This window comes from Camarhynchus parvulus, chromosome 3 (assembly GCF_901933205.1).
Source record: "Camarhynchus parvulus chromosome 3, STF_HiC, whole genome shotgun sequence".
Classification (NCBI taxonomy): Eukaryota; Metazoa; Chordata; class Aves; order Passeriformes; family Thraupidae; genus Camarhynchus; species Camarhynchus parvulus.
Window position 1 is genome coordinate 42064347 of NC_044573.1, and position 22379 is coordinate 42086725.

A 22379-nucleotide genomic window follows, 5' to 3' on the forward strand; every position below is an offset into this window, starting at 1 on the left:
TCTGTAGAGTTTTTGTTTTAGAAACAAAGACTTTTGATCATTGGGGAAGCTCAGTAACTGGGATATAATGTAGGAGATAAGGCAGTTGTACAGAGGGGAGTATGCAATAGGAGTTTTTTAGAAGAATAACATTCTTTGAAACTTTATGGAAATACTTTGTTGCATTTTTTATTATACCCTTTTGTGTATTCGACATGTTGCCTGATTTTACCTTCTGCCTAAATGTGTTAAAAAAGTTATTTCTGGAAAGTTTTTTTTTGAAAGTTGGCATGAAGGGATTTTGTCTGAGGGTTTATTCCTAAATGTTCATCATTGGATAATTGCATTGGATAACAGCAGCCTGGTAATTCCTGGAGCTTGCTAAAAGAGGTCTGTAGGATTTCCCCGCACCAGAGATGGGTGCAGGCTGCCCTGCAGAGGCTGACAGGCTGCCCTGTAGGCTTTTCTCTCCATCCTTTGAAGGGTTGAAACAGTTGTCACTGCTGCAGGCAGGAGCCTGTGCTGGATGGACCCTGGTCTGATCTAGTTTGGCAACTCTTGTCACTTCAAGATTGTTTTGGTTTCTTCTGCAGGTGTAATATGCCCATGTTTTGTTGTATGTACTTATTGTGCTGGCAAAGGTATAAGGTAACATCTGTAAACTTTTCTTTTTAGCCCTTTATAAAACAAAATAATTTTTTTCCCCTGCAACTTAAACTCATGTAACCACTTCAGCCTGTGCATCTGAGAATCCCACTGGCTTCAGTGGATATCAGATTCTTTATATTTAGGTTATGGATCTATAAGCTTTCACCTCTTCAGACAGGAGACAGCTGGCCTGGGGGAAAATTTCATTTACACACTATGCATCTATTTGACGAAACCTCCAACTAAACAAATAACTTCTTCCAGAATGGGGGTGCTGGGTGGTATTCTCCAGAATATCTTTTTGTGTCAATGCAGTTACAGGTAAAGCATCTACACATTGAGGGACATTAATCAAACAGTGCTTCGTTAGCATAAAAAACTTAAAAATTATATTTTCTGTCTCTTACTGAGAAGCCGTTTTCTTTTGGGTTTTCTTTACTGCAGCTGCTTACAGCCTAACATTCTGACGCTGCCCTCATTCATTGTGCTTGTCACTGAAGAAACCATTGTGGCTTTCTAAGGTCTTGATAGTGTTGTTATTGAGTATATTTGAATAACTACTTGAATTTGACACAGTCAGGAAACCTACCAGAGGGTAAAACAAACATCACTCCCATTCTTGCATGTCGCGGCTGAAGTGGCAGTGAAGAGGTGTGAAGAATACCACCCTATCGTTTGCCAGCTTCCAGCCTTCTCTTCCCTGTGGAAGTGAGAACCTATGAAAGGAGATACGTGTTACTGTGCTATACTGGATATTTTCTTTTCAATGGAGAGATAATAATGCTTTGAACAAGGGGTGTGTGGCTTCAGATACCTGTTACTGTATCCCTTGGGGTACTTAGTGACAAGATGGCCAGATTCTGTTCTTGCTGGTGATTTAATTTCCCTTATCTCATTCTGGAAACATTCAGGTAGTTAATGTTTATTTTGTCTTACAGACAGAGTTGCAGCTGTCTCTAGTTAACTTTCTGTTTCTTCATCAGAATGTTGTTTCTTTTTGTTTCAATCTAAAGCTTGCTTAGGGTGGAGGCAAATTTTAGTTCTTTTCAACTGGTATCTGGGAAGTCTAATAAGACCTAACCTGCATTGCAGTAAATCTAGAAACCCTGTGCTTACAATCACAGCATTGATTGCATGATTATTTTATTTTTGCTTGTTTTAGAGTTGAGTCTAAAATATTTCTACCACTCTTCCCAGTAACTGCTAAATTTCTTCCAAACTTGTCTTGGTACAGGATCTGCATCTTAAGCAATAGTGCTGAATTTTTAATCTTTTGTTAGTAATGGAAGCTGAGAATAAATGGAGTTGTGTATTAATTGAGTGGTGGAGGGATGTAGTGAGATGAGGAGAACCCGAACATCTTCCTTTCCCTTCTCTTCCAGAATTCCACAGTATTTCTTCAGGCTTCCCTGGGTGACAAGGGTCATGTGTCAGTGTAGGCTGGGTTTTTGATCACTTAGCCTTAGGATTTCAGCTCCAGCATTAAAGTGGCTTGATGCTAATTTCTGTATTTGTATATTTTAATTTTATATTTTACAACATACTGTGATGTTACAAATGATTAAGTGCTGCTTTTTTAAGAAGAAAAAGGTTTTGATAAGACAGGAATAATGAGCTAAAAGAAAGAAAAAAACCAAACCCACAACAGATTTCCTTTTTTTGCTTTGTTTTGTTGTAGTCTGCATAATCATATCTGCTTTTTGCTATTTTAACTTTAGGCAAGCTATTTCAGTCTGCTTCAGGTGAGCTGTCCATAAAATGGGTGTATCATCACTTGCCATACTACAGTCCTTTGAGTTCTAATTAAATACTCCAAAGCCCACTGACCTCCAGTCGTGAAATGACAGTAATGTTAGTTTGTCATGTCTTGGGAAAAAAATGAAGCACTTGAACTCTTTTTTTTTCCTTCTTTTTTCTATGATGTAGATTACAACGAAGTTATTTTCTGTAGTAGCAATTATTGGATGGAGTGACCTTTTCCAATCTAGACACTGATGTAGTGGAAGGGACATTTTTCCACTTGACCTTTATGCAATGTGTCAGTTTTTCCTGTAGTGCCAAATGAGTTGCAATTGACAGATTTGATGGAACACTAACTTGATGGGAGCTTATTGTTTGGAAGCAGTTATGTGTGGAAATGTGGAGCCACTAGTAAATAACGTGATAAAAGTCATTTGCATGTCTTTTATCACTAAGGAACAACTGCTTAGAAATGACCGCTGCCTAAATTGCAATTTGAATGCTGGTTAGCTGAGATTCCAGTAAACCTTAGCAAACAGTGATATTTCAGAGTAAAATCTATTGGCTTATCTTTTTATTTCTGTGTTGCTTTGTAACCAAATAACAATGGTTTTCTGTACTTTATTCTTGCTACTTGTTTTATAAAAAGAAAAGAGGAATAAAAGATAAACAGTTTTCAGTGTGTGACAAGGAAGCCATGTCTTTCAAGAGGCTGGCCATGTGTGTTTGTGTGTGTATGTGTATAATAGCTTTCTTGGTTATTTATTAATATGTTACAGAAATAATGGCCAGATATGATTTGGGAAGAGAGAAGTTCTGGTTCTGGGGAGGAGCAGGGAGTTATAAGCACATTTTAGAGTGAGGGTGGTTGTCACAGACATTTCTTCCTGCTGAAGCTGAGAAGTTTCAGCAACCAGATGTAAACAATGATTGTTTGCTGCTGTGGAATGCAACAGGTGGACCCGTGATTGGTCTGGTGTGGATGTTTTGGTTCAGTGACCAGTCACAGCAGAGCTGGCTCTTGCTCTCTGTCGGAGCCAGCTCCTTTGTTATTATTCTTTTCTATTCTTAGCCTAGCTAGCTTCTGGAAACCTTTCCTTCTATTTCTTTGTAGTATAATGTAATATATATGTATCATAAAATAATAAATCAAGCCTTCTGATCATGGAGTCAACGTTCTCGTCTCTCACCTCACCTGACAACCCCAGTGACCGCTGTCAGAGGTGGTGGATAGCATAAAGGGAACCATAAAAGGAGAACCAAACCATCCTGTCCCAGTGCTCCAGCTAGGAAGTGCAAATGTCAGCTGCTCTTCACATCTGTTAAAATAAAATAGGGAGAGGATTGTGTTTGTTGAGGAGAAACTTAAAAGCAAAGACTGAAAGTCAGTTATTTCAGGTGTCTTGTTCTAATCCAGTATCTCTTTCTGCTCTGGTGGAAGGCTCTTATACTTCTTCTAAATAAAATAATTCCACCTCCAAAATGGATAAGAAAAAGTTGTAGTGAAGTCAGGATCTACCTGAGACTACCTAAGTAATGAATTATTGTGGCTTTTTGAAACCATTGAGCAGCAGGACTGAGAAAAGAGCAACAAATGCCATCTGTCTGATCTACATATTTTACCACAGTTCTTCTTAAGCTGTCGAGGTAAAGTAAAAAGGATCTGAATGGGCGTGGGAGGGGAAAGCAGCTCAGGTCTCTTCTGTTGGATTTGCAGGAGATATTTGGAAGGGAAAAAAATTAGGTTGCTGTTAACAACAGACACATTAACATATTATTTGTTACTTCAAAGACAATCTGTTCAAACAATTTCAGTAGCAGGGGATGCTGCTGGACAGAGTCAAGGTGGAAGGCTGGATAGAAATGTTTATTTTGCTGTGGTAAAACAGGTTGTGTGGGTGTACTGGCACAGAGGGAAATTCATGGCAAGATTCACTAGTGTAGCAATGTTTTTTGATTGTAACTCACAAAGAAGGTAGAGATTAGTTAATGTGAAGCTGTATGAAAACTATTTGCTTGTGAAGTTTTCATTTGTAGCTAATGCATGCCACAAAAGATAGCAGGAGATGCTTGGAGGAGATGTGCTGCAGGGGCTGGAAGCAGAACCTGCATCTCGTGAGCTGCAATTCTGGGGTCTACAACAGGATCACACTTGAAATATGTCTTGTCTTTTATATGTGGGTTCCTATAAAAATGACAGATATCTCATCCTTTCTGGAGCACCTGCTTTTCTGAACCCCTTGTGGAGAGCATGGCAATATCCAAATCCCTCTCCCCGAGCTCCATTTCTAGCTGTGCATCCATCAGACTCCCACTTTGCTCCTCTTTCCCCTTCCCACCTGACTGTCAACACAGACAGTGGTCTGGCAGCTTTCATTTCCAGCCTCTGGAGGCTCTGCTGAACAGGGGGAGATGCTGCTGGGGGCAGTGACACTTCATGAGCTCAGGGTGGGTAAGGCAGTGAGCCTGTGTGTAAAATTTTCAAGTCTTGTAGCTTGAAGTGTGAGGACCAGTGAAGGTTGCTTGGCACTGCTGCATTCCACTCAGGTTGGGCATTTGAGAGGCTCTTCTGTGGATCTGCATGCTGGAGGAGGTTGGACTTCTTGCAGTGGCTGTCATTAGGTGGTCACTGCTGTTGTCTCATTCATAACTGCCTTGCTGAAAAGCAGCAAAATAGAATTAAGCAGCTGTGGAACTTCCTTAGAGAGCCTTTGTTCTTCCCCCTGTTGACCTCTGCTGACCTCCTCCTGCACAGCTCTACCCTCTGTCCAGCATGCTTGAGGAGTAGTTCTTACACCTAAAACACTTCCAGGAGCTCAGAGCTGGGATGAAAGGGGTAAAAAAGTTAAAGTGCATATGAGAAAGGAAGTAGGGTGGGGAATAATGATTAAAAAACCCCAAAACCTCCAGGATCCCATTTGTTGTAACAGGAAAGATGATGGGCTTTATCTGCTTTTGAAATGAGAAGATTAAGAGGTGACTCCAGTGAGTGAGAGTCTTTCATATGGAAAAGTCTGCAAAGCCCAAATTATGAAAGGGTTAATACAAGGTTTCTTATGCAAGGAGCAGTTTAGGTTGTGTAATTACACCTATCCTTTTATCTGAAGATCTCACACAGGTGTTAATTAAGCCTGATGAGGCCCCCATGGAGCAATTGTTGCTATCTGTGGTTTTACATACAGAGGACCTAGAAATAAGGTTATTGGTAATGCAGCACTGTAGAATTGGTGTTCATGGGAGAATACCCAGTGTGACTTGAAGCCACCTGGCACAGGCATGGCAGAACCAACCCATTCCATGAAACCATGCCAATGGTATATCCCAAATGTTTTCTCTTTGCCTTAAAATGTAGGTATCTGTAGATGCATAAAAAGAAACTGTGGACTAAGAAAAATGACTACTTCTAGATGGGCCATCTTTATTATGCCTGTAACTACTCCTGGGTTTTCCTTTTTTTTTTTTTTTTTTGGTATGCTATTCTTGTAATTTGCAGGTTCCTGTGATACTTTGGTTAGCATCCAGTGTTTTGTGAGGCTTATGGGAGCCAGCAACAAGGAAAATATACCTATGCTGCTGAGGTTTTGTATGCTAATTCCTTTCATGTCTTTGTGTAAATCTTTTCAATGCTGAGCAGACGCATTGTTTTGTCAGCTTCCCATAGGGAAATCACACAGCTCCTAATTGTTGTTTTGCTTCCTGTAATACTCTTGAGCTGTTGATAATTCCACAAAAGAATTCTGGAAAACTACTGGTGGATGGATGAGGATGGGTAAACAGAGAATTTTGAGATATTCTTACACTGCTTTGTTTGTATGTTGATTTTCCTAAGGAAATCATCTAAGCCTTTTGTCATCTTCTGACCCGACCTGATATAGTGTGGGGTGGTTGCCTACCTTGTATTTAGTTGTTCTATTCTTTTTCCCTGGTGGTGGAATTTGGGCAGCTCCAAGACCAAGCTTGACAAAATTACTGCCTTTGTTGTTTGTGGAAGCCTCTGTGACAGGCTGAATGTGGTGGTGGCATTGAGTGTCCCAATGCCATGATGTTGGTAGAGATCTGTTTCAGGGAGGTGATGTCTCATCAGCTCAACAAAACACAAGCAATTTTTACAGTGAGACCCTGCTTAAGCTAATAAGAAGCTGCCAACACGAGGTATAGCTTGATAGCTGAGGAGATGTCTCCTCTGAGGTTCTTGCAGTGGGATGTGGATTTGATCCAGTTCAGCCTGAGACTCTGTTTCTTCAGAGAAGTTCACTTTGTGCAGTGCTCTGAGCCCCACAAACTTTCTGTTTTTTTACAGGATTTGGTGACATTTTGGGGAATGTCAGGAATGCAGGATGTTTTTGAATTCAGGATCAATAGGACAAAGTGTGCTTGAGATTAATTTCCAGAGGGGAAAAAATAAAAAAGTTTATGCAGCTTTTACATTTGATATATTATATTATTTTTGGCCTTCCAAAGGAAGTTGCAGGATCCAACTACAGTTCCACTGCCCCAAATTATTTGAATTGTTTCGTGTTTATGCTTTGGTACCACAGACAGACTTGGGAAAGCAATGATGAAGATAGTAGGTTGGAAATAGACAAAAGCTTAGTACTTGTATGTGTAAGCTAAATAAACTGTAGGTGCAAGTCAGCTAAAAAATTGTAGGTTATTTTTTTTAGAAAAGATTAGAGAAGCAGATGCTAGCTGGAAGATGTGGGACAGGAAGAGGATCAAGGGGCAGAAACAATGAGGAGAGAAGCTGGGGTGTAAGGGTACCTGTGAATTGCTGAGAGGGAATTTATTAGTAAGGCGAAGTTCAAATGGAAGGGCAGGAAACCAATCACCAGGTATTAAGTCAGCAGCTATTCTGTGTTTGAATGATTTTCTTTACCATTAGATCCTGATTCCTGGAGCAATAATTTCCTGGTAGAAATTATTGGATCTGACTAGATACAAGGCAGAAATGTTTTACAATGAGTGTACTTGAAACACTGGAACAGGTTGTGCAGAGAGGTGATGGATGGATTTGTGCCCCATCTCCAGCAACACTGAAGGTCAGTCTGGATGGGGCTCTGAGCAGCCTGATCTAGTTGAAGATATCCCTGATTATTGCAGTTGGGTTGGACTAGATGACCTTAATAATCCATTTTTTGTTTTGACAGTCAGAATAGTCTGAGAACAAATGACAAATGTTGTCAACCATTCTCTCTGATTGCTTGATTTCTTAGGATATGGCCTTTACTGTGTAAAGCAGAACAGTGTAACTGCTGTGTGCTAGAATAGCGATGGATGGCAGAAATTGGAAAAGTGACTAGGCCGAACTAAGTTAGCATCTTTTATTTGCTATATTAAAATTTGCCTTTATTTTTTGAAATAAAGTTTTAAAACAATTTTTGGTTTTGCATCTACTGGTGCAGAGTGCTTGGGGAAGGCTATAAGCTCAATTTGATGATAAAGTTTTAATTCTTGAAGAGCACTGGGAATAAGGAAGAAACAATGAAATTAGATTTATATATTTGAGATTATGTAGAGTATTAAATGTGAGAGTGGGGACCTGGAATACAAGCAAACATTGAGCAGTATTGTGGGAGCTCAGGAAAGAGAATACCGGGAACAAGAGAGGCAGAAAAAAGATTGCTTTAACCTAAAATAAATTCTGGCATCCAGGTACTCCTCCATAATGAATGGATGTACTGTTTTAGCTTTGGTACCACACAAAGACTTACTTTATTTTCTCTCTCTCCTTTTGTTTCTAGAAGCTTCAAGTTTCCTTGTAGAGTTCCCCACTGCAGTTTTCAGAGCAATTGCTTTGGGGCTGCATGCATACGTTTTTATTCTCTTTATAGTTCTCTGTGTGTAATATTCAATCAATAAGAAATAGTATTTTATACCTTTTCATCAGCATGCCTTGCCACAGAAGGGAGATAACGTTGCCTAATTGCATTTTGTTTTGATGGTGTTGATCTGTAGCTGGTGGCTTAAGCAGAACTGCAAGCTGATTTCTTCCCCTATTGTAGTCCTTGGGAAACATAGCACAATTTAATATATGTCACACTTCAAAATCTGTGCTGTTTTCTTTCAAACTTCAACTGAAAGCAACTCTACATCTGCTCATTGGTGTTCCTTAGCCTAGACTTTTTGGTGCTTTGTTCTGCATTTTTGCAACATGGCTTTTAAAAGTATGAAGATAAGCCTTTGTGAAACACTGCTTATGTTATCTATGTTATCACCACTACTTTGTGGCTTCTCCCACCAAAAAAAAAAAATCTTTTAAACAGTATGCTTTAGGATGGTGTTCTCAATATATTCAGGTTAGGCAATAATAAAGGATCCTTTTCTTTGTTTGACAGCTGGATCAAAGCACTTCTTTACATTCACAATATGTGCTTAAACAGAGCCTGGTGCAAAAAAGTCCCAACAAAATCTGTCTGTCTCTAGTTACAAAATCCTTGATATAAAACCCCAGATATAGACAATCCCATATCAAAATTTCTTTCAGGAGCTTTTAGAACTTCAAAAAAATGACAAGTATCTCACAATATAATGCAATTAGTTGCAGAGCACTTCATGGTTTACTGTTAATTGAATCACCTGTTTTCTAATCAATCCATGGCATTTATTCAGAGGCAGTGAAGATGGATGGATGTTGGCTTAGAGCTTCCTGGAGCAAGGAAAGGGACATGGTGAATTGGGACTGAATCCCCTGCAGTTGACACTGATACACAGCTGACAGTTCTTGTATATGAACCGCACTGATTTGAAGCATCCACCAAGCCTTTTCTTCTACCAACTCCAATAAAAGAATAAGCTGTATTGCCAGCCAAGGAGCTTTGCATGGATCTCTGTGAGCTTCCTTGCCTTGTGAGATCTCTTTCAGAGTACAATTTTATTCACAATAGTTGTCTGTGCCGTTGTGCTGCATAGCCTGACATTTTTAAAGATACAGATTTGACCTGGAGTCAGCGGTACGTGTTTTTTCTCGTTTCTCTAAAATCTCATATGTAGTGACAGTACTGTCAGCACTGCTTGCAGAATAATGTTGCTATCAAATAAAGGGCACAAGCAATCAGCTTTTTTCCCCTTTTAGTGTATCTTTTGATGTTACTGTAAGTTATTTTTATTGTAAAGTCATATTGGAAATGTAAGGATCTTGGTGGTTTCGTTGGAAACTTTGTGAAAGATTGTGGAAAGCAGTCAGTGGGGCACTGTGTAATTTGTATTGTGAGCTGGCTAAAGGAGAAATGATGTCTCCAACGTTCACATGCCTATCTTTGAATTCTTGTTATGTTTGAAGGAATTTACAAATGCAGCAAATCTGAAGGGAAGGACTGTAGGGGATAGAAACTGTATGGAATTGTACTTCTCATGCAGTTACAAAGATTAATTACTAAGGTTGTCACATACAGAAAACTGCCCACTATTTCACTAACTGTTATGCATGTCAGGCACATTAAAAATGTGATTACTCCTGCATTTAGAAAATTATAGAAGTAGTTAGTTTATGATCTAATGTGAAATATTTATGAAGGTCCTAATATTAAAAATGTTGCTATTAAAGATACTATAAAACCTCAGTGTTTTTCAGAAATTTCAGATGAAGAGCAATGGAGATTAAGCTGCTTCTAGTATGCTGAAATTATTGCCCCTAATTTTCACCCGGAGTGTGGGTCTGATGCACTGTTCTCTCCATTTGTCCCTTTGGCTGTCATTTATTTAGTGGATTGTAAATTTATTGGAGTAGGGTTTCTTCCCCCCTACCCCCCCTTGTCTGAGCCTAGTGCAGTTGGAACCTCCATTGGATGCTCCTCTGTGAGATGCTGGTGGCAAATAATAACTACTTCCCTTTCAAGATAGTCATGTTACAGGAAAATGTAAGTTTATCCAAATAGTCCTGCTCAGGCCAGAAATAACAGCTGTGAGGATAGTTCACCCTACATCGCCAGGTGAGGAGAAAGTAGCATGAGAAAGCAAAAGTTTTCTAATGCTGGCCAAGTAACTAGAGAGATTAATTGTCCAAGTCAGGACTAGGATATTTTCCTCTCAACCCCCAAATTTCCCAGAGGTGTGCTGGACAAAGCCCTTCTGGCTTTGTGGCTTCTTGCTTATGTTCCTGCTGACGTTGAAAGTAACTGCACCTACGCTCTCACAAAACCCATGGAGTTCTGTGGCTTGTGCCCCTAAATCCTGTTAAGTGTTGTTATTGAGAGCCAGAGAACACAGCACAGATCTGAGTGACAGTCTGTCAGTCACGCTGCTGCTGTGGAGCACTGGTCAAAATTTATCATAAAAATCTGCCCCAAGCTTTGCAGTAGTGACTTTCCAGGGAGAAATTTCTTTCTGAGGAGATTACACCTCCACTTAGCACTGGAAAATCTAACTGTAGGTGGAAATCTTGGTGGTGTGCTTTTGAGGAAGCATCTGTTAAAATGTCTAAGAGTGTACCTTTTTGTTCAATGCTAATTGAATGCTCTTAAATTCAATATAAATTAGAGGAGGGAAATATCTGCCAATGTGTCATGCTTCCTTTTGTAATAACAGCTAAAAAGTGTCTGTTCTTGTATATTTTAAAGCTTTCAGACTTCCCAACTCTGCTGCAACACAGATGTTCAGTGCACTAAATTCTGAAATGTTATATATTTTAAGGAGGCAGCAATTTCCTGGGTTGTAATTGGTGTGAACTGATGGGTGGAAAATGCAGAGCTTGCAGGGAGGCAGAGAGCATGCTTGAGCTGTCCTCACTCTTAAGAAATCCTGTAGACAGTTTTCTCCATTGCTTCTCTTGAAGGGGCTGTTTTGAGTACCAGGTTTCCTTCCCATTCCTCCCCCACCTGATTTATGTCTCATTGCTAGGAAAGGAGAAGGAATCTGAGGATAGGCAGCTGATGCTGACTGCAGCAGGGGGAGCTTGTGGCATCAAATGCTACATCAGGTCATTGCTGGGTATTTCTGGTACCTTGAGTCTGCCAGGGAATGCAGGAGACTTACTCTCTTGTACACTTCTCATTGCAGTATTTTAACTTTAAACAGCACCATCATTGGAGGTAACTAACCATCAATGGAGAATCTCAGCAGGAATTAGAAAGGTTTGTCATCTGTACTAAGACTGAGAGAGAACTGAGGGATATACACAAACCAAGGAATTATGGAGTTGTAGCTCCTGCAGATTTTGGCCCTCCTGCTTTAGGGTGAATTTTGTGGCAGTAGCTTCTGACTCCAAAGGGTGTTCAGCAGCCAGGAGTTTGGTTTGTTCTTCTGTTCCTCAAGGTAGTCTTGATAGTTCAGGAGCAGAGCTGGAGTGTGAAATTGCACAAGTTGCCTTTTTGACTGGAATTGAAAAAGTTAAGTGGTGGGTGAGGGGGAGAATCAAATTTGCATTTTGCTCTACCTTTTTATGAGTTGAACACGAATGTTTGGCTGTGGTACCCAGGGGGTTATAGCCTTGGCTGGAAAGCTTTAGCCTCTGCTTACTGGCCTTTCCAGGAACTGCTTTTTCCACTGACTGCTGGATGTATTTAATGGACCCTTGCCCAAATATAATTTTAGTTCAGATTAGGTGTATGAGCCTTTGGAAGGAATCTCTCAATTGTCCCATTTGCTATGCTTTGCTTTGCACTGTAGAGCAGTCTTGTAGTACAATGGGTTAGTTTTCTTTCAAGTGAGACAAAGTCAGAAGATGTGCTGTAAAGCTACCAGAGGGGTTCAACTATGTGTTCTTGATCCATGGCATTGCACTAAACCTAGTTTGAAGTAGGACCTTCCAAAGTGCAAATGTTGGGGCCTCAATACTGAACTGTTTTCCTCTGCAGATATTCTCCTTTTAATCCACACAGTCAGCAGGGTAGGCATAACTCAGCTTCTCCTTTCGCTTCAATCGTGTGTGTCCCAGCCCTATGACTTCTTGGAGTCAGCCCTGCCCAGGTGTGCAGTTTGACTTGGCAGTGGCTTTATTTTGCTGTTTTCCACATGCAAGGCTGAATGGAAGGTAGGAAAGGTTTGCTCTATACTGATGATCAGACAGCACATGGTAAGGGCCAGCTGTTCGACTGCCTGAGAGTAATCTGAAGCCGCATTTTATACATATCAAGTAAAACTTTCAACTGTGTGTATGTTTGGCAAATGGTTAATTATTTTCTCCTTAAGAGCAGATAGGTGTTCCAGGTGCTTGTAATGCCTTCAGTTCTTATCACAGTATATTATGTGTCTTTATGTGTCATATTTGGATATGAATTGATCTGTGTTTTCCCTGCAAGTTATTTTGCAGGAGGCCAATGCTCGTAACTGGGCTGTAGACACCTTGCTTACTAGTCAGCTCTCCAGATGTGTTTCAGTCACATATTCAAGCTTCACATTAGGCTCCTCAAGTTACCATATGGGGTATATGTTTAAATAATCCATTATTCAATTTTTATATTCTGTTATAATGTACCTTGGAGACCAAAAGCATAGATACCCTGAAAAGAGAGTAGCTTCTGGTAGATAGAAGGGAAGTCTTTTAGCTGACAGACATTAGAGATTCAGAAACAGCAAGGGGGCACTTTGCACCCTGGTTCTTAGTCTCCCCTCTAAAGTCCTTTTACTGTGTGTGCTTCTGGATACAGGCTGCAAGAGGGGTCTTTGGTTCTGAACCTGGGACTTCTTTTGTTCTTTACAAAATACATAACTATCTCTGGTGCTGAGCATACAGGACAATTCCATCATCTTGGACTGCCACCCTGGTTTTTTAAGATTTTCTAGGCCTTCTGACATTGACATTCTTGTGGTGAACTTTCTCAGACACTTTCTGTAAATAACTGATTGTTTTGTCTTCTTTTATGGAGGAGGAGAAAGTTGATGGACTGTTGGTTTGACCAGTGTCATTGGAGAGGTGTCACTATCACCCTCCAATCCGCTGTCACTTTTGGAAAACTATAAATGTTGGAGTCAGGAAAATAAATGCTCTCTTTCTTCCTTCACCTTGAGAAGGTAGTGTGCTTGTGTTCTTTCGTGTCATGTAGTGACATTGGACTCTTACAGTTTTTAAGAAAGTGAGCAGTGGGGAGATTGTGTTTCCAGAAGTTTTCTAGCAGGCAAGAAAAAATATTTTAGAGCTGCAGTGTGTGAGTTATGGTTATAAATCCTACCTAAACCCTGTTTTAGGGCCTTCAGATTTTATGGGGATGCAAGGGCAAAGGGGAAGAGGTTATTAGCTGAACTGTGGAGGAAGATCAAAGCAAGACCTTCCTTGGTTGAACTAGCTGAAGGAACACTTTTTTAATGCCCAGCAATTTGTAGAATAGCATGATTGATTATCTTCCCACTTATTAGTGTAGACATAAATAAACATAAATATATGCGGTACATAGCAAATTAGGTTCTGTCCTTACTGAGATAATTTTCTTAAATGTTTTTTAAATGATGATAAATAGTTCTGATAAAGTGAACCTTTTCCTTGGAGGAATAAAACCAATGTTAGAGTACTTAAAAAGTAGAGAGGTAGCCAGATGTTCTCACATGGTCAATTAGAAGTTATGGAAATTGCTTCCTTTACTCAAAGCTATTACAAAGCATGATCTTTGGAGACACTACTGTTCTCAGACTGCTGCTTGTTTAATTGATAACAGCAATTAGTCAGCATCTTCCAGGTCTGTACTATGGTTGGCTTTAAAGTGAGTGGGATGTCTGAGGTACACTGGCAGTAGTGGATTGCACAGAAATGGCTTGCAGTGGAGGGTAATTTAAGAGTTAAATTTTACTCTTTGGTCTGAAGTAGGAGCCTTGTCTAGGGTATCTGTAGGACTCTTCAAGGCAGCAAGCTGGCACCAGAATGTAGTGAAAGAAAAGGGATAAAGAGAACTAGGCCTAATTTTAAATGCTTCTGTAAAACAGTATGTATTGATTACCTGAAAGTTTGTTCATTTAAGAACTTCATCAAATGGGGTGGGGGGATTGCTTTTGGCATGTAAGCTGTCCACTAAGTAACTTATTTTGAGGTGAGGAATGGGATAGAGAAAGTTCTAAGCCTTTCTTTGTAATGAGTAATGAGTGCACGTGGTTTCTTTTGATGTGTCAGTCTATCAGCGAGTTCTTGGATTCTTTTCTCCGTTGGAATAACTTGTTAAAACACTAAAATGAAAGTAAAAGAACGTTGTGTCTGTGAGTCTGATGACTTAGCAATAGCAAAGGCCTTCTGTGTCTGCTTCTTGGCTGAAAAATCCTAGAAAATATGGTGGAAGAGATCACACAGAATATTCTGAGCTGGAATAAGAATCATCAAAGTCCAACTCCTGGCCCTGCAGCGGACAGGAGATAAAGAATCACATTATGTGCCTGAGTGCGTTGTCCAAACACTTCTTGAACTCTGTCAGACTTGGCACCGTGACAGATTCCCTAGGGAGCCTGTTCCAGTGCCCAGCCACCCTCTGGGTGAAGAACCTTTTCCTCATATTCAGCCTAAACCTCCCCTGATGCAGCTTCAGGCCATACCCTCATGTCCTGTCCCTGATCACCACAGAGAGGAGATCAGTGTCTGTCCCTCCTCTTCCTCTCCTGAGGAAGCTGTAATTACAATGAAATCTTCCCTCAGTCTCCTCCAGGCTGAACAGACCAAGTGACCTCAGCTACTCCTCAAATGCCTTCCCCTCAAGGCCCTTCACCATCTTCATTGCCCTCCTTTGGACACCCTCTAACAGTTCAATGTCTTTCTTATATTGAAACTGCCCCCAGCACTCGAGGTGAGGCTGCCTCAGAGCAGAGCAGGACAATCCCCTCTCTTGCCTGGCTGCTGATGCTGTGCCTGATGTCCCCAGGACAGGGTTGGCCCTCCTGGCTGCCAGGGCACTGCTGGCTCATGTTCAACTTGCCATCAACCAGGGTCCCCAGGTCCTTTTCCATGGTGCTGCTTTCCAGCATCTCATTCCCCAGTCTGTCCATACATCCGGGGTTGCCCCATCCCAGATGCAGAGTCTGGCACTTTCCCTTGTTCAAACAAGGGAATACATTTGGTTTTTCTGGCCTCAACCCTTAAACTCTGCCAGAGGTATTCCTGAGAGATGTTTCTCTGACCTGAAAACCAACACTGGAGGAGATTCCCTGTCTAACCCTGGCAGTTAGATTTAGTGCTTCACTATATGCAATGTTTTTTTCACATATAATTTGCTGCAACTCAGGTTTGTTGCTGAGGACTCCAGTTCTAAGAGAACATTCTATTACTACTTTCTTTGCAGCTTGCTGGCTTGTAGTAAGTACTGGAAGTTACCTCAGTCTTTATCTCTGCTAGTCTGAGGAATCCTGCTTATTTCCCTCTTTCACATCCTGTTGGCTAGACTTCTGATAATTTCCATTACTTGTGCTTGATCCAGATCTCTGCAGCACTAAAAGCTGGATTGAGATGAACCTTATTTGCATGGTTCCCTGCTCTGCAGCTTGCACTGAGACTCTTGGGTCTCTCCATACACTAAAGATATCACCAAGGTCAAATGGCATGGATCTCCTTTCCAGGAGGGGATTCTAAAAGCTGAGTGCTGCAGTGTTCAGCTCACTGGTGCTGGAGTCTCTTAAGTCATAACCCTTAAGTGTGAGGGTGAAAAAGGGTAAAAAAATCATTTAGTGCAGAGAGCTAAGTGGATATGAGCAGCCATATTACTCATAAGATGCCAGTGGAACATATTATTTAGAAATGTCTGTTAGTAGAAATTAATTGAATACTTTGTAGATTGGAATATATGAAGTGGGATGCAGCCAAGACTTAATGAGAGAGAGAAGGAATTGGCATGTGGATTCCCTCATCTGTTTCCTTCCCAAAATAGCGTGTTTCTAGGGCCAGGAGGGGTAGGAGTAGAACGATGGAACAACTGGACACACAAACACAGTTCAGCATAATTATGTTGAAGAACAATGATGACGTTGTTAAATGGCTATAGAGGGTTGCTACAACTCCCATGAAGCCCAGTGGCGAATGGTGTGAGTAAAAGGAAGTTTTTCCATGTGGTTTGGCATTCAGTGGTCATTGGTCACTAGCCAACCCTCTCAGCCCTCACTATTCTGTTTATAACAGTCGTGTTTTTGATGGCTGAGTTTGAAATGCCAAGTGGCATATTAGCATGCAAGTGCTGATACGTTTTTCTGGTCAAAATATGGGGTTGGGAATCTGATCTCAGCTCACATTTCAGTTTCAGTGTGGTGATAGGGATAGGGTGAATCTGCTTAGCTGTGGCCCCTGAGAAATGCGTCACAGGTGTGGTTCACCTCCACTACTTTGCAGGGATAGTATGCACATGAGTACATGAAGGGTAGGGTGCTCATTTCAGCAAGGGCCTTCTGACATTTTGCACGTGGATGACAACACAAAAGTGAGTTCATCCTGGAGAGCAATGTGCTGGGACAGGGAAACGATCTAGTCTTATTAGAAAGGTCTCTGTCTTTATTCTACCCTGTTGGCGCAGAAGCAGAATGGAGATCAATACTAATGATAAATTATTGTAAAAATGCATCATTTCTCTAAACCAGCAAATGTAAGCAACTTCTCGTGTTAAATCCCTTCAGAGGATAAAGAAAGAAAACAAGCAATAAAAAGCATGCACAGATGGATGCTATTCTGATACTCACATATTGAAAATGTTAAAAGGATTGCTAATCGCACAGAATTGTATGCAGTGAGGTCACGAGCAGAGTACTGAACTGTAAAGGTTTTCCATTTGTGGGTTAGCTCAAAACTCTCTAATTTGACTAATGTATCATCAAAGGTGTTCTGTCTTGGATGGCAGGCTTGTTATCTGTCATATATGTGATTTTGTTGGTATAGTGGCACAACAGAAGATACATGTACTGTATTAAGAATTAGTAGTTAGAATGATGTTCCTTTGTTTTCTACACAGGGACAGAAAACAAATAAGTAACTTATATAACAGAAGTGGTTACTCTAAGAAATGCGTAGGGTTATGGTAGAATCAAAGCAGTCTCTTGGGGACTACTGTTATTTTTATTTAAAGTTGGAGGTAAATCTTTTTATTTTTGGATGATAAACTGAGCATAATTCAGGAGAGCCTGGAATGTGATAATTGTTTAATTGCTATAATTGCACATGCATTTTCTGCTGAAGTACACTTTTTTATCATATGTGATTCTTCAGTTCTTGATCTAATAACAATACAAATTTTTAATAAGGTGGAAACTTAAATATGTAACTGCTGTCTAGGTTTTAAGACAAACTGAAGCAGTGAAAAGTAGCACTTTTCCTAGAGTTTAATTCTCATCTGTTACTCTAGGAAGAGCATGGATGTGAACTTTGAGCCAATTCTTTGGAGCCCTATGAAATTAAAAAAGTGCTGGGAAGCCTGCAGTTTTGTCCTTGTCATAGAAAAAAAGTAGCTTGGTGTCTTGGTTATCTGCTGTTTTACATTGTAGTCTTGTTGATTTGTCCTTGAGCAGAACAGACTGATATATTTAATGAAAAGAGGAAGAAGAAGAACCATCAGAGAGGTGGATTTTACTTTTTGTTGAGAGACTATTTCCCTCCCCCCAAGTAAAACAGGACCCTTTCATCACTGTTTAACTTTTTTTAATTATTATTTTTTATTTAATTTCTAGCTGATAAGTTTAGACGGAAACTGGAAGAACTGGAGAAGGAGAAAAATTCTTTAAAATTTCAGCTTCCTTCAAGGCATCCCTCTGTTAGCAGTTTTTTGGATAGGTTCATGACCCAAGTTCAGGCAACATTGCACTGGGCTGCTGATAATTGGTAAGTTTGTTGATTCATTATTGTGTAAAATGGTGCTTCTATTTTTCTCAAAATGCAGAATACACTTACGAATAACTATAATAAAGAGTTTTAATGACCGTCTAACGTGTCCATATGGAGCTTGTTTATGAAAATCCCACCCTGCCCCCCCCATTTCTTTTTTTTTTTCTTTCTACAATTTTTCAGAATTCCCCTCAGAAACATTGATCATGATGAACTGGCAAATTAAATGGAATGTTTCTCATTGATGTTGAGTGGGAATGGGATTGAATCCTTGGCATGGCAGCTTGAGCATACAACAGCAACGCAGCTTGAGCAACGCTTCCCTGTGGAGTTAATTCTGATGCTCCCTTTCAGGCAATGAAAGGATATTTAAATATAAAGTAAAAAACAGATTAGTTTTTGATATGAATATATCTTTGGGAGCTTCCTTTTGTGTGGCACTTCTTAGATAGCAGTATTGAGCTCAGCACTGTACAAAGTCACAAAAATAAATTCTAAACCTCATCTTGAAGGGATAACTTCAAAGATGGGAGGAAAGTGAGATGTGTCAGATGGCCCAAGAGGAATAGGTTAGGGGAAAAAATAGTCTCTTTTTTTTGTTCTGTCTTAATCTGTGCTCCTAGTTACTGTTGTTAGAAGAGGATACTTCATAGGAATTGAAAGCTATTCTCAAATGCAATCACACAAATGAAAGAAGAGAAGCCTTTTGTTTTCTGGCAGCTTGTTAATATAAAGGCTGCAGTGTGCTAGTCAATACCTTCATGTGTAATTTTTGACAGACTTGAAAATTAGATAAAATCAGTACAGATAATATGATTTTTTTTTGTGAAATTGGAGAATTTGAAGGTATTTTTAGTCTCTGTTTATAGCATCTAGTAATAAGGGAGGTTTATAGAAGCTGCATTCCTTCAGAGCTGTTTCCTTCTACCATCTGAGGCTCTAAGAGGCTGTTTTAGCATTCCTTAAAGATTAGGATACACCATTCTCTATTTTTTCATTAATATGTGTTTGGTCTATGCATTAATTTGTAATAATGATTTTGACATTAGAAGTAGAGTTGTCTTCTTTGTCATGAAATTGAGTCACTAAAGCATTCCTCAGATACAGTTTGCTTATTTTTATCCTGTAAAATATATATATAATGCTTTTATATATAAAATAGATGTTATATTTATAAAAGTGTTCCTGTTCTTTGGATGATTACATCTGTAACTCTTCTCTTTGCCCAGGTCTGAGCAGTGCCATTCTTCAGGGTCAGATGAATATCCTCTTCCCTTTTCTGTCTTGTGCACACTCCTTTCTTTGAGCTTAAGTTCAACTGCTGTTGTTGTGACACCCTTTTATTTGCTTGCTTGATTCTTGTAGCCTTTTACTTTGTTTTGTCTGTGGCCTGACTCATTGATACAGCAAGAGTACCCTTTGTCTTCTGTACGGGAGTTTAAGTCCTTTCTGTTCCAACAATATTTTTAGATACTACAGTGGAAAATACAACTTCTTCCTCAAGGAAAATTTGTAGGCTTCAGTTTTTGTTTTCATTTTTAATTGGAACAAGACCAGTATACCCAAGAAGACTTTTTTTTTTGCCTGGAAAATGAAAAAGATGATCAGACTAGTCTCAGAAGACTAGATCATGGCAATTTTACTGTAGTCAAGGCAATCTCATCTTTTTGCAAGAAAAGTGTGTATGGCAGCTTATTTAAGATATGAAGCTGAAATTCATGCCTTAATTTTGTTTTACTTGATTAAATTGTGAAATGAGTTTTTAAGTGAATGCATTTGGTATTGACACAGAATTTGATATTGGGGGCATGTGGTGGGAGCCAGATCTGGTTATGTTTAGCTTAGGAACAGCAAATACTGTGGTTGTGCAATCGGTCAGGTTTGGTGAGATCAGAGAGATCTTGTTTGTCTTCCAGCAATACCAAGTAGACAGATACATGTGGAATTTCCAAGAAGGTTCTGAAATAAACTATGTTTATAATGGATTTTTTTAAAATTTTGACCAGCCACTAGGAAATTTATTATGTGCATCTCTAGGAATGATGCAGCTCCAGCTTGAAGAAGGTGCCTTCAGAGCTCCTGGGAAGTATGGTTGGTTGGAGCCACAGGAACCTGTATTGTCTGTAAGGCACAGGGATGGCCCAGCACCTCTTAACAGGGACGTCTCTTTGGTGCATGCTGTTAATACAGAAATGCAGTTACACTGTCATTATGTCTATATTGCTTAATTATACCTGTGTTAGTGCTGAAGCTTTATTTTGCTTTTTCAGTACATTCTGCAGCCCACAGAGAGGGAGTGAAGCAAATGTGTCTTTTGATGGTCCTGCAGAATAGATGAAAACCTCTTGTTCTACACACTTGTTAAACACCTGTGCATGGAGATCATAATTGTGTGATTAATCATGCTTAAACCAGACTTATGATGCATGTTTTATATGTGGCATGGATGGATTTGCTTTGCAAGATTACAGTGGTAAATCATGCTTCAAAACATTTTGTTTGAGATGCAGTATTTTTTAAAGAAGATACTGAAATGAATCCGTACTCTTTATGTGGAGATGCATGCACTTGTCTCTAAAGATGGACACGAACACAATTACTCTTTGCAAGTGCACGTGCCCTTAGGAGAGAACATGGAAATGAAAATGAGTTTGCATTGTTTGCAGGTGCATTTTGAGAGGCAGATTATGGAATTGATACTTGACATAATGTGCTGATTACCTTGGAGTCCAGTCATGCAAAGATTTACAACTGAGGGTTGTACAGATGACTGGGAGGGAGCCCACTGATTGTAATTTTGAAAGAACTCGCTGTGCAAGAAAGAAGTACAATTTGGCATTGTGGAGCAAACACTCCAGATGATCTCTAATGTAGTCTCCAAAAGCTGACAGAAGCTGCAAAAATGGCTTTGGCAAGTTTCTAAACTTCTGTCTAAGAGATTTTTCTCTGTATTGATAGAAACTACATGCCTTAGTTTTGTCTCTTTCAAGGCAGTGATGGATAAATTTCTGAAGTATGATAAAGCTGGGGGAAGCCTGAAGCTATACAAGCTTTCCATTTTCTTTCTTCATCATGTTGTAAAAACAGTGCAAATGTTTGAGATAATAAAGGAAGATATGCCAAGGAAAAAAAATCTCTTGTTCTCTAACTGTATCTGTTTGAAATGTAATCATTCTGGTGGTGGAGTGTTATGACTCTAAAGGTAACATGTAAGCATTCTGATCAGTTTGATACGCTGAAACTCATGAAACACGCTAATTTTTAGATTTTGTCATGTTTTTTTTTCAAAGGGTTAGATATGAGGAAGATGGTCTTTGTCATGAAAAAGAGCTCAGACTTTTGAGATCAACTTCCCAGGAGAGGATGCAGGTTTCGGCCACAAAACGAAACCAGCTTTTTCAAGAAAAGAAGCGACTACAGGTAACAGGACTGCAAAGTTGTGCATAGGAGCCAGTGCAGTGTGGGGAAAACCTTGTAAGCTGTCACACAGAATTAAATAAATTTATTGTAATAGTGACTTTGCTTCTGTGTAGTAATTAGAGCCTTGGCTGGAGTCCAGTCGATAATCTAAGTGATGATTGGAGATGGCAGCCACAGGAGTTGTGTTAATCTCATTACAGAAATGCAGAGCTGGAAGGTTTGGTGGCTTGTGTGCATGCTTAAACTTTCCTCATTATCTTTTTAAGCATGCTCTGTGTTATAATTTGATGTTATAATATGACACTGATCTTCCAAAGTTTTTATTTGAAGACAAAAAGTTTTCATCCGTTTCTGGTTAGAATTTACTATAAATACATGATTTACCAGCTTTTATTCCTGAAAGATGATTGATGGTTTTCATAAGGATGAAGGAATCATCACGGAGCAGTTAGCATTTGCTAACAATAGCATTACAATGACACATGATGTCACAACGTGATAGTTTGGCAAATGGAATGTTTCAAGATGGCATTAGTCCAATTTTAAGTCTGCAAGCCTTCTAAGCAAAATTTAGCTTTTTCTTTTCACCATCCTTCAAAAATCTCAATGTACTGTCTAGTTGTGTGTCTTTTAAACTTTGGTGATCACACTCAGTGATGTGGCACCTTAGAGAGCTAATTTTTCTTTTTTTCTGTGGTCTTGTCTTGAAATATTTTTTGTGATATTTTCATTCCTTTGGTGGATCCAATAGTATAGTAGTCTCTGTGTGTGTGCACACATAAATTTATAGATATAAAAAAACCTGCAAAGAAATAGAGAAAAACATCTTATGTGGTCATTGCAAAATTGTACATAGGTGAAGAAATGTCTTTTTTTTTATCCTATTAAT

General features: G+C 39.6%; 1 protein-coding gene across 1 annotated transcript in view; it reads left to right on the top strand.

Moving 5' to 3' along the window:
• DISC1 (DISC1 scaffold protein) overlaps positions 1–22379 on the top strand; it is a 189329-nt gene that overhangs the window by 38235 nt on the left and 128715 nt on the right. The window contains exons 4-5 of the mRNA XM_030944434.1: positions 17917–18067; positions 21361–21490. Of these exons, the coding sequence (XP_030800294.1) occupies positions 17917–18067; positions 21361–21490 (281 nt within the window). The remainder of the gene's footprint in view (positions 1–17916; positions 18068–21360; positions 21491–22379) is intronic.